This window comes from Strongylocentrotus purpuratus, unplaced genomic scaffold (assembly GCF_000002235.5).
Source record: "Strongylocentrotus purpuratus isolate Spur 01 unplaced genomic scaffold, Spur_5.0 spur5_scaffold_20, whole genome shotgun sequence".
Taxonomy (NCBI): domain Eukaryota; kingdom Metazoa; phylum Echinodermata; class Echinoidea; order Camarodonta; family Strongylocentrotidae; genus Strongylocentrotus; species Strongylocentrotus purpuratus.
In genome coordinates, this window is record NW_022145606.1 from 48749348 (window position 1) to 48761405 (window position 12058).

The window sequence follows — 12058 nt, forward strand, 5'->3', positions numbered from 1 at the left end:
AAGTCTGGAGCAATTTTTTCGCCCTGCCGCAGATCTGCCGCAGACTGTTCCTGTGGCATACTAGTATGCGGCAAGTCTGGAGCAAAGTTTCATCCTGCCGCAGATCTGCCGCAGACTGTTCCTGTGGCATACTAGTATGCGGCAAGTCTGCAGCAAAATTTCATCCTGCCGCAGATCTGCCGCAGACTGTTCCTGTGGCATACTGGTATGCGGCAAGTCTGCAGCAAAATTTCTTTCTGCCGCATACTTCGGCATACTCTTTGCCGCAGACTAAAAGTCTGCGGCAGGTCTGCGGCAGATCTGTGGCAGGTCTGCGGCAGGTCTGCGGCATACTTTTCACTTTCCTATGGGACATGACCAAAGTTTGGCAGGAATCCATCAATCGGTTCTTCAGATAACGCGATCACGAGAATGGGACGTACGGATGGACGGACAAACCGAAAACATAATGCCTCCTGCTACTTCGTAACGGAGGCATAACAATTATTACACATTAGAATACTTAGTGGCAAGTTTTAAAACTTTACAGCTGTGTAGGCATTTTAAAATTACTGAGTGCACAGATTTTTAAAGCCTCACTTTAAATTCATGAAAATATGCAAATAATGGTAATCTTATCAATTCCAACGTTTTGATGCAACTGGTAACTGAACAGATGGAGATTTAAAGCCAGTTATACAGAGTAGTTTGGGGCCATCACATAATTTTTTCATCAATCTTTCAATGTCATACCTGTATTGTTATTTATAATGTGGCCTGACCCATATTTTACTATGACAATTCATAGTTACAAATTCTCAGAAATAAAATCATTTCAAATTGTCAGAGCATTAATATATATCACAGGTCTATCTTAAAGCATGACAGGAGGAAAATCAAATTTTCATAATTAACCCAAGTACACACTGTGGGAATAAAATAAAATGAACATGTAGGGAATATGTTGCATTTAACACTGTCCACAAACATTTTGGTAACGAGACCATTGGACCCACTTACAAGTAGCATTAAAAACATATTTGAAATTTGGATATAGCAAAAGCTTCTCTCTTTTTTCTGTTCTTTTTAATGGTGAGGGGAGGGGCAGGCTGTAGGGTAAGGGGGGGGGGGTTGGAAGTAGAAACAGAGAATAAAGGCTCAATTGTGTGATTTTAGCCAAGTTTCTCAATGTGTAAGTTTGATCTATCGTTCCCACTGTTGTAGAAGGGCATTTACAATGAATGACAAACTGTCAATTTTTGCAATTTTTACTTTTGTACCTTGGAAGAAAAAATAATCAATCAAATGTGCTCACTCATTCCTAAAGTTTTTCTTTTGGTTCACCTACTAGCTTAAATGGCCATAACATTTCCTTTAATTTGATACATGCTATAATGCTGCATTGAATTTTCATTGAAGCTTCTGTAAAAAATCTGAATGGGAAAGTGAATTTACTTTCTTCTTTTTTTAGTTGAGTGTACTTAATTTGCCAATTACACTTTTATTGCGCACTGTGCGTTTTCCCCAAAGCTACATTCATGCTTGTAGCATGACTCAGCGAGTGAGGAGCGGCAACTCTGGATCTCTTTGTTTGATGCACGCCCAGCACACGCTCTGACCTCGTCCTAGAGTAGCCATGTTCAGCTACAGCAGCATCTTTGGTTGGTCTGCCAGATGTCAGACGTCTCCTTCCCCCCATTGCAGCTTTCCGTCGTGCAATCGCAGTTGGTTGTACACCAATGTTTGGTCCGTGTGATCCTAATGATGAACCAAGGAACCTGCGGGGAGCCAAGTTAGTTGTCCCATACTTTCCAAACATGAACATGGCTGACACCATATTATTATCAGTCATCTTTTGGAAAGTATGGTACATGGCATTGACTGGCTCCTTGAATGTCTCTGGATTATTTTCCAGCTTTCTCTTCAGTGTGTCGAACATCACTGCCAGATTTGCACATTCTTGTGACGTGTCACCATCTGTGGAAAAATGAAAATGATGATAATCAGATTATTTTGTTACAACATGCATCAATTACCCTCCCCTGCCCCCCTCCCCCCAGAACAACTACCTCCTTTCAATACAGGCAAAAAGGAAAGTGCAAATTTATCCCATTTCTTACAGTAACTTCATATGACTATCTTCATCCACTTTGTGTCTTTTGAAGAAATCAAAATGGGAGAACAAACCCAAATAAACTACATGCTTATGGGATGGGGACAGCTGTACTGGTTCTTTATCAAACAGAATGTATAAACAGTGTAGGGATTTATGTCCAGATCTTTCCTATATATTTTCCAGCTGACAACTACCTAGGGATAAGGAAAAAATGCATGTAACTGATTTTTTTTCAGGGATGTTCATCAAATAAATTTGTAGGGGAGGTATAGTTTTTAGAGGTGATTCATCTGGGAACGAGTCAATATGTTGCTAATATGGGAGGGAGAGTAAGTGTACTGTCTAGGGGCATGCATCAAGAGGTAACTAATTGTGTACAGATGGAGTATTATAACTACCTACTTCCCCCTCCCCCCTCCAAAAAAATAAATAAAATAAATTACGAAGATTAGGGAAGGCATGAAGAAATTAATACATAAATGAATAAAAGACATACTGCTTCCATCTAGTCACTGTCATTTTTCCAGAAAATGAGTGAAATCTTAACAATGACAATATACTTAAAATCTAGATATGAACTCAAAATTGAATCATTCCTTCCTTAGACATTAGTTAATTACTTGGAACAATTTTGACAACTACTATTTCATTAAATGCAACAGAAAACTAACCTTGTGAGGAAATAGGTTCTTCCAGATGTTCATCTGGCTGGTCAGTGGTTTCCTCAACCTCAAGGGAGTCTCTCTGTGGTCTTTCTTCCAGTTGTTCATCTGGCTGGTCAGTGGTTCCCTCAACCTCAAGGGGAGCAATACCATCGTCTTGAAGTGCACCTAGCCAGTTATGTGGTAGGGCAGCAGCATCACCTATAATCAAACAAATTAATGGTTCTTGTTATATTTCATGAAACAGAAACAAATACTTCTAAATATATATATATATATATATAAACCTAAAAAGAAGAAGAAGAAGAAGAAGAAGAAGAAGAAGAAGAAGAAGAAGAAGAAGAAGAAGAAGAAGAAGAAGAAAAAGAAGGAAAAGAAAAACAACAATGATGGAATGAAGAGGGAAGGAAGAAGAAGAAAAAAAAGGGAAGAAGAAAGAAGGAAGAAAGAAAAAAGAAGGGAAAAGAAAAAGACCAAAAAAAAAAAGAAGACAAAAGAAAAAGAAAGAAGAAGATCAAAAACAAATATTGAATAGAGGGATTTTAAAAAAAAAACAAGCAAGTCAAATAAAGAAAGAAAAAGAGATGGAAGGAAAGAAAAAGAAAAGAGGTACAATACAAGAACTTTACATAAACATAATTACTGATCAAGTTATAATTCGAGCATAATGGTAGGGCTTTCATCGAAAGGGTGCGGTGCGGCGCGGTGTGGTGTGCTCAACGCACCCATTCGATAAAAGAGGGGGGGGGGCTTTTCTCGAAAGGATGCGTTGAGAGCGGAGTACCGTTTTAACACACCCTTTCGATAAAAGCGGGGAGGCTTTTCTCGAAGGGTGCGTCGACTAGTCTTTCGCATCAGTCGTTTAAAATGAGGATCTGGGACAGAAGGTAATAGTTGCCAATTTAAGTAAATCGGAAATGTATTAAATAAAATGGAATGGTCTTGATTACAGATTGAGTGGTCTCTTTCGTTATTACTATGTTAATGGGGGAGACAGAGAGAAGGGAAAGGGGGAAAGGGAAAGGGAAGATAAAAGGAAAGAAAGAAGAATAAGAAGAAAAGAGGGAAACGGGGGGGGGGAGGGCTCTTGCCTCCTCCTCACCCCCCCCCCCCCCGCCAGAAAATAAATAAGAGAGAGAGAGAAGGGAAAGGGAAAGAAAGAAGAGGAATAAGAAGGAAAGAGGGAAACGGGGGAAGGGCGAAGGGCTCTTGCCTCCCCCCCCCCCCCCCGCCAAAAATAAATAAGAGAGAGAGAGAGAAGGGAAAGGGAAAGAAAATATAAAAGGAAAGAAAGAAGAGGAATAAGAAGGAAAGAGGGAAACGTGGGAAGGGTGAAGGGCTCTTGCCTCCTCCCTCCCACCCCCCGCCAAAAAATAAATAAGAGATATTAAAAAAAGTATGACTTAAATCATCTCTCTCATCATTATACCGCTATAGTAATCATGTTTTTAATATTATTTATTGTCCTTCCATTAAACAAGTTCATAGAGAAAATACTCTCTGCAACATTAAAAAAGAATCTTCATTAATATGTCTTAATTTGTATTGATAGCCTTGTGGTCGCCAACAGTGGCGTAGGTAGGGGCGTCTCCAAAAGGGGGTGTGGGGGTGCGACATTTGTCAGGATATTGTTGGTAAAATTGCGCTGCCGTCGGGAAAAAAGAGAAAAGGGAGAGGGGAAAAAAGAGAGGGAAAGGGAAAGAAAAGAAAGAAAAACAAAAACAAAAAAGAGGGAGAATAGGAAAGAAAGGAAAAGAAAGAAAAGAAAGGAGGCAAGAGCCCTTTGCCCCCGTTTCCCTCTTTTCTTCTTCTTCCTCTTCTTTCTTTCCTTTTATCTTCTCTTTCCCTTTCCTTCTCTCTCTCTCTCTTATTTATTTGTTTGGCGGGGGGGGGGGAGGCAAGAGCCCCTCTTTTCTTATTCTTCTTCCTTTCCTTTTTTATTCCCTTTCCCTTTCCCTTCTCTCTCTCTCTCTCTCTCTTATTTATTTTTTTGGCGGGGGGGGGGGGGGAGGCAAGAGCCCCTCTTTTCTTATTCTTCTTCCTTTCCTTTTATCTTCTCTTTCCCTTTCCCTTCTCTCTCTCTCTCTTATTTATTTTTTGGCGGGGGGGGGGGGAGGAGGAGGCAAGAGCCCTTCGCCCCCCCCCCCCCCGTTTCCCTCTTCTTCTTATTCTTCTTTCTTTCCTTTTATCTTCCCTTTCCCTTTCCCTTCTCTCTGTCTCCCCCATCAACATAGTAATAACGAAAGAGACCACTCGATCTGTAATCAAGACCATTCCATTACCTTCTGACCCAGATCCTCATTTTAAACGACTGATGCGAAAGACTAGTCGACGCACCCTTTCGAGAAAAGCCCCCCCCCCCCCCCGCTTTTATCGAAAGGGTGTGTTAAAACGGTACTCCGCTCTCAACGCACCCTTTCCAGAAAAGCCCCCCCCCCTCCTCTTTTATCGAATGGGTGCGTTGAGCACACCACACCGCGCCGCGCACCCTTTCGATGAAAGCCTAATTAAGGTATATAGGCTTGCATGTTTGGCTCCCTGTATGGAAAATGTGTGTTATAATCCTCTTATAGTTCAACAAGTTATAACAAAGGGGAAAGTAGCTTCATTACATGCATGAGTACTATAAATTTCACATTAAAAAAAAACTCACCTCCAGTTGCTATGTTAAGCATGATAGCTCGCTCTTCTGGTGTACTGGGTAGGAAATTATCACTTGCAACCTTGAGATGGTAGTGAATGGCAGCTTGGTGTTTGCACGCATCTCCAGTTACGCCAGCAGGGCAGGAACACACTCCCACACTCATATCCACACAATAGGAACTGGAGCCATCACTACTTTTCACTTCATATGTCATCTCTCCAGTCTGAAGTGATATTAAAAATGTGCAAAAGTAGCATGAAATTAGCACTTGGAAGGATCAAGCAATCATTTTGTAAATAATTGTGTCCATTATTTGCACACCCTGACATGAACTTATTGACCAAATAATCTAAAATCATTTATAATGTAAAGATTCACATAAATCATTAATGCAACATGCAATACTGCGACGCCTTGCTCACTGAATTTGATTTTTATACAACTCATAAAAATAGTCTGACTACCAGGTGTAATTCATTTATCACCTTTTGAAAATGAATACCTGCTGATCAAAGCGTACAAGGTCAAAAACTCACACCAGTGCAGTTAGATAATTGTAAAGCAATCTGTGATACGGTTGGAGTCTACCAAATTCAAAATTAGAACATAAAAGCTACTGCATGCCAGTATTTGAAAATTACATTAATATTACAAAATATAATGTGATTAATGGCCCAATCTTTCAAATGATTTATCGTTTATATTTCTAAAAGTTTACAACATATAAATCACAATTTTGAATTTTTGGATCAAATCTTATGCCATTCAAGGTGCAGGTACAAAATCAACAACTTTGATATCATGCCAAAGTATATAACTTTATACCTTTGAGATATCTTCCTTTTTGCAGCTTGTAGGCTTCATTCGAGTAGATATCATGGGTCTCTGGTTTGCAACAGCAACAAGTTTTCTCTGATAATGCGGTCCAAGGCGAGACAAGATGAAGTGCACTAGTTGAGGGATGTTGAAGGCTTTGGTCCTGTGAAGAATGTTATCTTTTAGCACCCTCATCGCAGCTTCCGCGTAATTATTCGTATTGTTTCCGCGGACAAGAAGGGATGATCGGAATGACAGTGCCCAAAAGGCTCGCCTCTCATACAATGCGTTCAGGTATTCTAGGTACTTCGGATATCTGTAGACAATGAAATTAGAAGATGAATGAGCAAATTTACAAACAATTAAGGCACTGTTGTGTGTGCAATTCTAATGTCCATTTCAAATGTGTTCTGACAGTTTCTATTGGTATGAAAAATGTTGCACTGTACAGGCAAATGTATGCCTTATGCATGAATTTACTCAATCTCATGATAAAGGTTCCTTAGATATAACAGACCTTAGTCTCAATCAGTTTTTTTGTTGCATCATAGTATACAAGTGCCCCGAATTTGGCTGAAATATCATATAAGTTTGCAGTTTGTCACTGTAATTAGCTGAAATTATATTAAAACAGATGTGTGACCTTTCACCTCTTTACTCCAAAAAATCTGAAATCTAATAAATTCATCACTACATCATATAATGCATCATGGTTTCATTGAAATACAATCAGATCACTTCTGCTTACATATATTTTGTTTCTATTATTTCCATGGATTATGATTAGGCCAATATTTGAAGTCAAACTGTAATACCTTAATGTAAGAGGGTCTTCAGAAGCATCTGAGTGTATTGTGGCAGCTTCTTCGGGGGTAGATGCATACATTATGCGCTTGATGTTCTGGAACAAGGGTTGTCTTGAACCTTTGGGAATTCCATGCTTGCTATCCCACAACCAGCGCCATGCTGCTTGAAGGACGTGGAATATGCACAACAGCAAGGTGGAGGAGGGGTAGACATTCCGCAGTGCTGTCCGCTCAGCTGTGCAATCATCGGTGATGAAGATGTTCGGCCCAGCAGCTCCTCTACCATTGAAGCAATCAGGAGGCATCACCTCAGTGAGAAGGTTCAAACCCTTCTCTATCACACTCTGCTGTTCACATGACGTTATCATCATACCCAGAGGTAGACCACCAGCACTGTTGTGTGTCAAGAGTATGAATAATCGGCTACCATGGCGATCAATATTACCTGCAAAATGAGTTCTGAAGTCATTACAACAGTTAATGTACAGACCCACATAACATGATCAACAATTTTGTACTGCATGAATTGCATTAGAGTTATAGTATTACATGTATAATGTGGGCCAAGTTTGCACAAGATGAGATCTTTCTCCAGCAGGCTCTATAGATAATGACCACTGACACTAAGTATGAAATGGTGATTGTAATAAAGCATCCAACCTCGCAAGAGGTATCCATTTTTCATAAGCATGATAAGCCAGACCCACTATTGACTGTTAGGATTTACTGTATTGTATTTTGTTCACTACATTATTAATAATAATAATAATACATAATTATGTATACCTCATTTATTCCACTTTACATCCAGTGAGAAAAAATTAATGTTGATTTCCATTGCAATTCAAGTCAATTTGGAAAGAATTTTTTTTACCATATTCTGTTACAATTTGGCTGGAGTCATGAAGATCAAAGCCACCTAAAAAGGTTACATGTCGGCAAAAGAATATATCTTACTTTTCAAATTACTTGTAAGCATATCATTGTAATAATAATACTAGGCCTGAAATACCTGTTGAATCTATGAACACCATCTCTCCACTCTGTCTTGTTGTGTGCACCCTCCTCATCATTGGTGTGCAAATGGCTATGATGATGTGGTCATCTTCTTTGGTCATGGACACACACTTCATTCCCATCTCAGCGTTGTATGGGGCGAACACTCTCTCTTCAATGGCATCAATCATCTCTTGTCCATTCCCAGCTCCATATTTTTGTTTAAAAATGTGGTAGTATAGTCTGCAGTGTAGAAAAAAACACAATACACAAACTCACATATCATTCATTATTCCAAATTTCTCAGGCAACCGATAAGGAAAGACCATCAGGAAGCATTTCAATATATGTCATGAGCCAGATAGTATCCTTGGACATATCAACTTCTGTACAACAGTGTCACAGAGAACCTGCAATAATTGTAATTTTATTTACTTGAGTATTTGAGTTAAATCAAGTGCCATGCCAGGGAGAGAACCCTGATTCTCGCATCTCCAGTCAAGGGCCTTAGACCACTTGACCAAGGCACCTCCACTGTGTGCCGTTATGTGCAATACTTGGTCTTAATTGAATGTATTTGACATTTGAAATTAAATGGAATTACAACTGGAACAAACATTTTGAAATAAATTTGAGCAAAGAGAAATATTTATTCCTTTTTATTTGTATTATACATTTTAAATCAGATATTTTATCAACTGCGTTATCATTAATGGTAACATTTAATAATGAATGGTAATGATGATGATGATAGGAAAAATTGTTTACCTATAACAAAATTGAAGGTCTGGACACACAGCCCTGTCGGCAGATTTTGTGATATATCCCTCGGGGTCATCAACTTGCATATCACTATGCAATATGGTGAGAGCGGTTTGTGGAGAATGCCCCTGCTCGAACAGTTCTTGAAGGTTCTTCACTGCATCCTCACCCACATCCCTGTATTTGAGTGAGGCGGGGATGTCCAATACATGGTTGTGGTTCCAGGCTATCACCACTTGAGTTGGCCATTCCGGCATGTGGGTATCTAAACTCCTGTATGCAGAAGAAAAAAAAGAGAAAAAAAATGAAAAGAAAAGAAGAAAAAAAATGGTAGTCATTAGCATAGAATGTTTATTTTTTATTTTCATTTTTTCCCCATTTTTTTTAAAGTATAGAATGGTAATGTATAGTCAGATATGGTCAGATAGCTTACCGGTATTCACTTCTCAATAAACATCCCACTCTCTGTTAAAAAGTTTTTTAATCCCTTTTCGCAGAATTAATATTAAAGGTAAATTTGTCCACTACAGTATTGTAATACTCATTGCTGGAAAAAATCAGAAACAAATCAATTTATTAAATCAAATATTAAGTTTGTTGCTTTTTCCCACACAGACTTTATGTAGGGCTTTCATTGAGGTATGATTTAGGTATGCTTTCATTTAGGTATGATTCAATGGTAACTACCATGGTAACGTTGCTCAAGAGCCAATCAAAATCCAGTATTCCATGAAAAGTTTCTATAATAGCAAGTTTTATGCAACGGCACCCTGAAGGCAAGATTTTACACCCCACCCCCTCCGACTGATAAAATAGAACTGAATCAGTCATATATTGATATTAAACAGGATAATCATTGTAATTAGACCCTCTGTAAAAATGAATATGCAATGCTAGAGTTTTACCCACCTGCTCTGCCTTTTCCTTGAATATTCGGTTTTCCTGATGGTCACTGTCATAGTTGATACACAATTTGTGTTTTTTGGGTGGAAATGTGAGTACTGTTTGTTTCTTTGTTGCCCGTGCTGGCATCTGTACTGTTTCTGAAGAGTCAAAATAAAAATACAAAATTTATGCAATCGCTAATACAAAAAATGACTTCATATCGAAAGATACACAGGACAAGTGAAACATGAAAAAAGAAGCATTTGTTTCCATTAGCTTTACAATTACATTTCATTTTCAATAACCAAGACAATCAATTACAATAACCTTTTTACAATATTATAAGTATTTGACACAACAGTATTTAAATAACATATTACACATAACCTATATCACATAACATACAACATAAAACATAACATTTAAGTTCATAATATTTGACAAAAATGAATTTAATAAATTGAACTGAATTGATTTAATAATAATTTTACAATCAAACCTAAAGTGGGATAGTCATGTATCCGATCTCACAAAAAGGTGTAATAGGAAGTTGTTTATGTTTTGTTGCCTTAAGAAGTATGGATTGCCTATAGTTGACCTTTTACTTATATATAAATTGTATTTTTAGAATTTCACAGTCCATGATTGAACTATGTGAATGAATTTTGATAGTTTTTATCTCAATTTTCTGCATTACTGAACATTTCTTGCCATCTCCCCTCATCTGTAATGATAGGGTACCCTTCGTCTGTCTCTTCCTCTCTTCAACTCTCACTCTCTCTCTCTCTCTTTCCGTCTCTCTCTTTCGTCCCCCTTCTCTCTCTTCCTTTCTCTCTTTTTCTCCTCTCTCTTTGTCATCACTCCAACTCTCCCTCTCCTACACCTCTCCCTATCTCTTTCTTTTTTTAACAAAAATGAATACAATCAATGAATTTTTATGAAATGTCTATATGTTTGATTATTGATTTATGTCATATCTTGTGTTATTTCAATTTGAATTGCAATTGTATTGTATATAACCTTGTGAAATGGATCGCAATTCAGCCATTGGCTGCGATGATCTTTTTACTAACCATTTCTATCTATCTATCTATCTTATTGTCCATTACATGGAAATTTGTTGCTCACTGGTCACAGATAAATAACAATGTAGTGACATTAAACATATCAAAGAATGCAAGAACAGTAAACAAAAAACAAAAAAGTTGTTGTTCAGGAATAGTAAGACATAAATAAATACAACAGGATGGTAATGGTAAAAAGTATAATTAATTCAATCTAATGAAATGGACATGGTTGGTGTCCTACCTTGAATATCACAGATCGACCACATGCTGGCATGGTTGTTTTTACCCTCCATGTGACTTTAGTCTCTTGAAAAGCCGAAAGCCACTGCTGCCAACTATCAATTGTTTTCGTCTTCAGGCGAAAGGTTGCCGAAAAGTTGGGACCATCATCATCATCGAAGGAACATACATGTATGTCCTGAACTAGATCGTCTGGCAATATTGCCTGCATGTGCAAAAGTCAAAGAATAAAATGATTACAATTTACAAACACACACAAACGCAGACAAGAAATGAAGAAGTAAATATTGATTATGAATCTATAAACTTAGCCCTAGGGCTAGGCCTATGAACAAATTTATAACAAAAATAGGTTACACTACACCTAGGGCCTAGTGTTTAGCTAATTAACGGACAATTTGGGATGAAGTGTCGGCATAATTCTTTGAGTGCCGTTATTACAAAACCCCATTCATTGGCATTGATGTGTGCCACCCTCACGCTAGCTGCTAGTAGTAGGCCTACTCTAACCTAGTTAGGCCTAGACTAGGCTAGAGTCTGTTTTAATAGTGTTACATGTAATCCACGTACCGTATGGAAAATCATTACATCAACAATTAAAATGAAATTGGAAATCTGAAGAGAAGGCAGCACGTCAATAAGGAGAATATCACAATAATTAGTCAATAAAACTTACCCTTAAACGAAGAGGAACGTTATCCAAACACATCATGACATAGTTCGCGATGGATATTCAAACTTCTTCGCAGTGCTATGCGTATAGCGATAGAGCGGCAGCGCAATTGACTTCGAAAAGTGGCGCAATTCTCCGCGACCCTCGACAGCGTGCATGACTGTACGTGTGTCGATTCGTCGAAAGTTGAAACATGACTAGTCTCGGCGTGCAGACACTATTCAGAAGGGAAAGAACGTACTTCCCATAGGTTTAACACGCACCATGCCCCAATCTGTGCCGCATAAAAAAATAACGCTACCCGCGTATTGAAGTCTCCCATCAATATCAGCTTGTCAGTCCGGGGGGTGTCCCGCAACGTTCGTCTAAGCTGATTGTAGAAGTTCTCTTTTGTTTCATCCGGACTCGTCAT

General features: G+C 38.4%; 1 protein-coding gene across 1 annotated transcript; it reads right to left on the minus strand.

Annotated features, from left to right (window-relative positions):
- Window positions 1-800: 800 nt before the first annotated feature.
- Window positions 801-11926, minus strand: LOC115927511. Its single transcript, XM_030993541.1, has 10 exons — window positions 11650-11926; window positions 10975-11178; window positions 9691-9824; window positions 8788-9054; window positions 8036-8262; window positions 7033-7468; window positions 6227-6533; window positions 5411-5624; window positions 2767-2958; window positions 801-1956 (listed from the first exon to the last, which is right to left on the minus strand). Exons 1-10 carry the CDS (start codon window positions 11683-11685, stop codon window positions 1481-1483), a joined length of 2493 nt encoding a protein of 830 aa, XP_030849401.1. The 5' UTR covers window positions 11686-11926; the 3' UTR covers window positions 801-1480.
- Window positions 11927-12058: the final 132 nt, after the last annotated feature.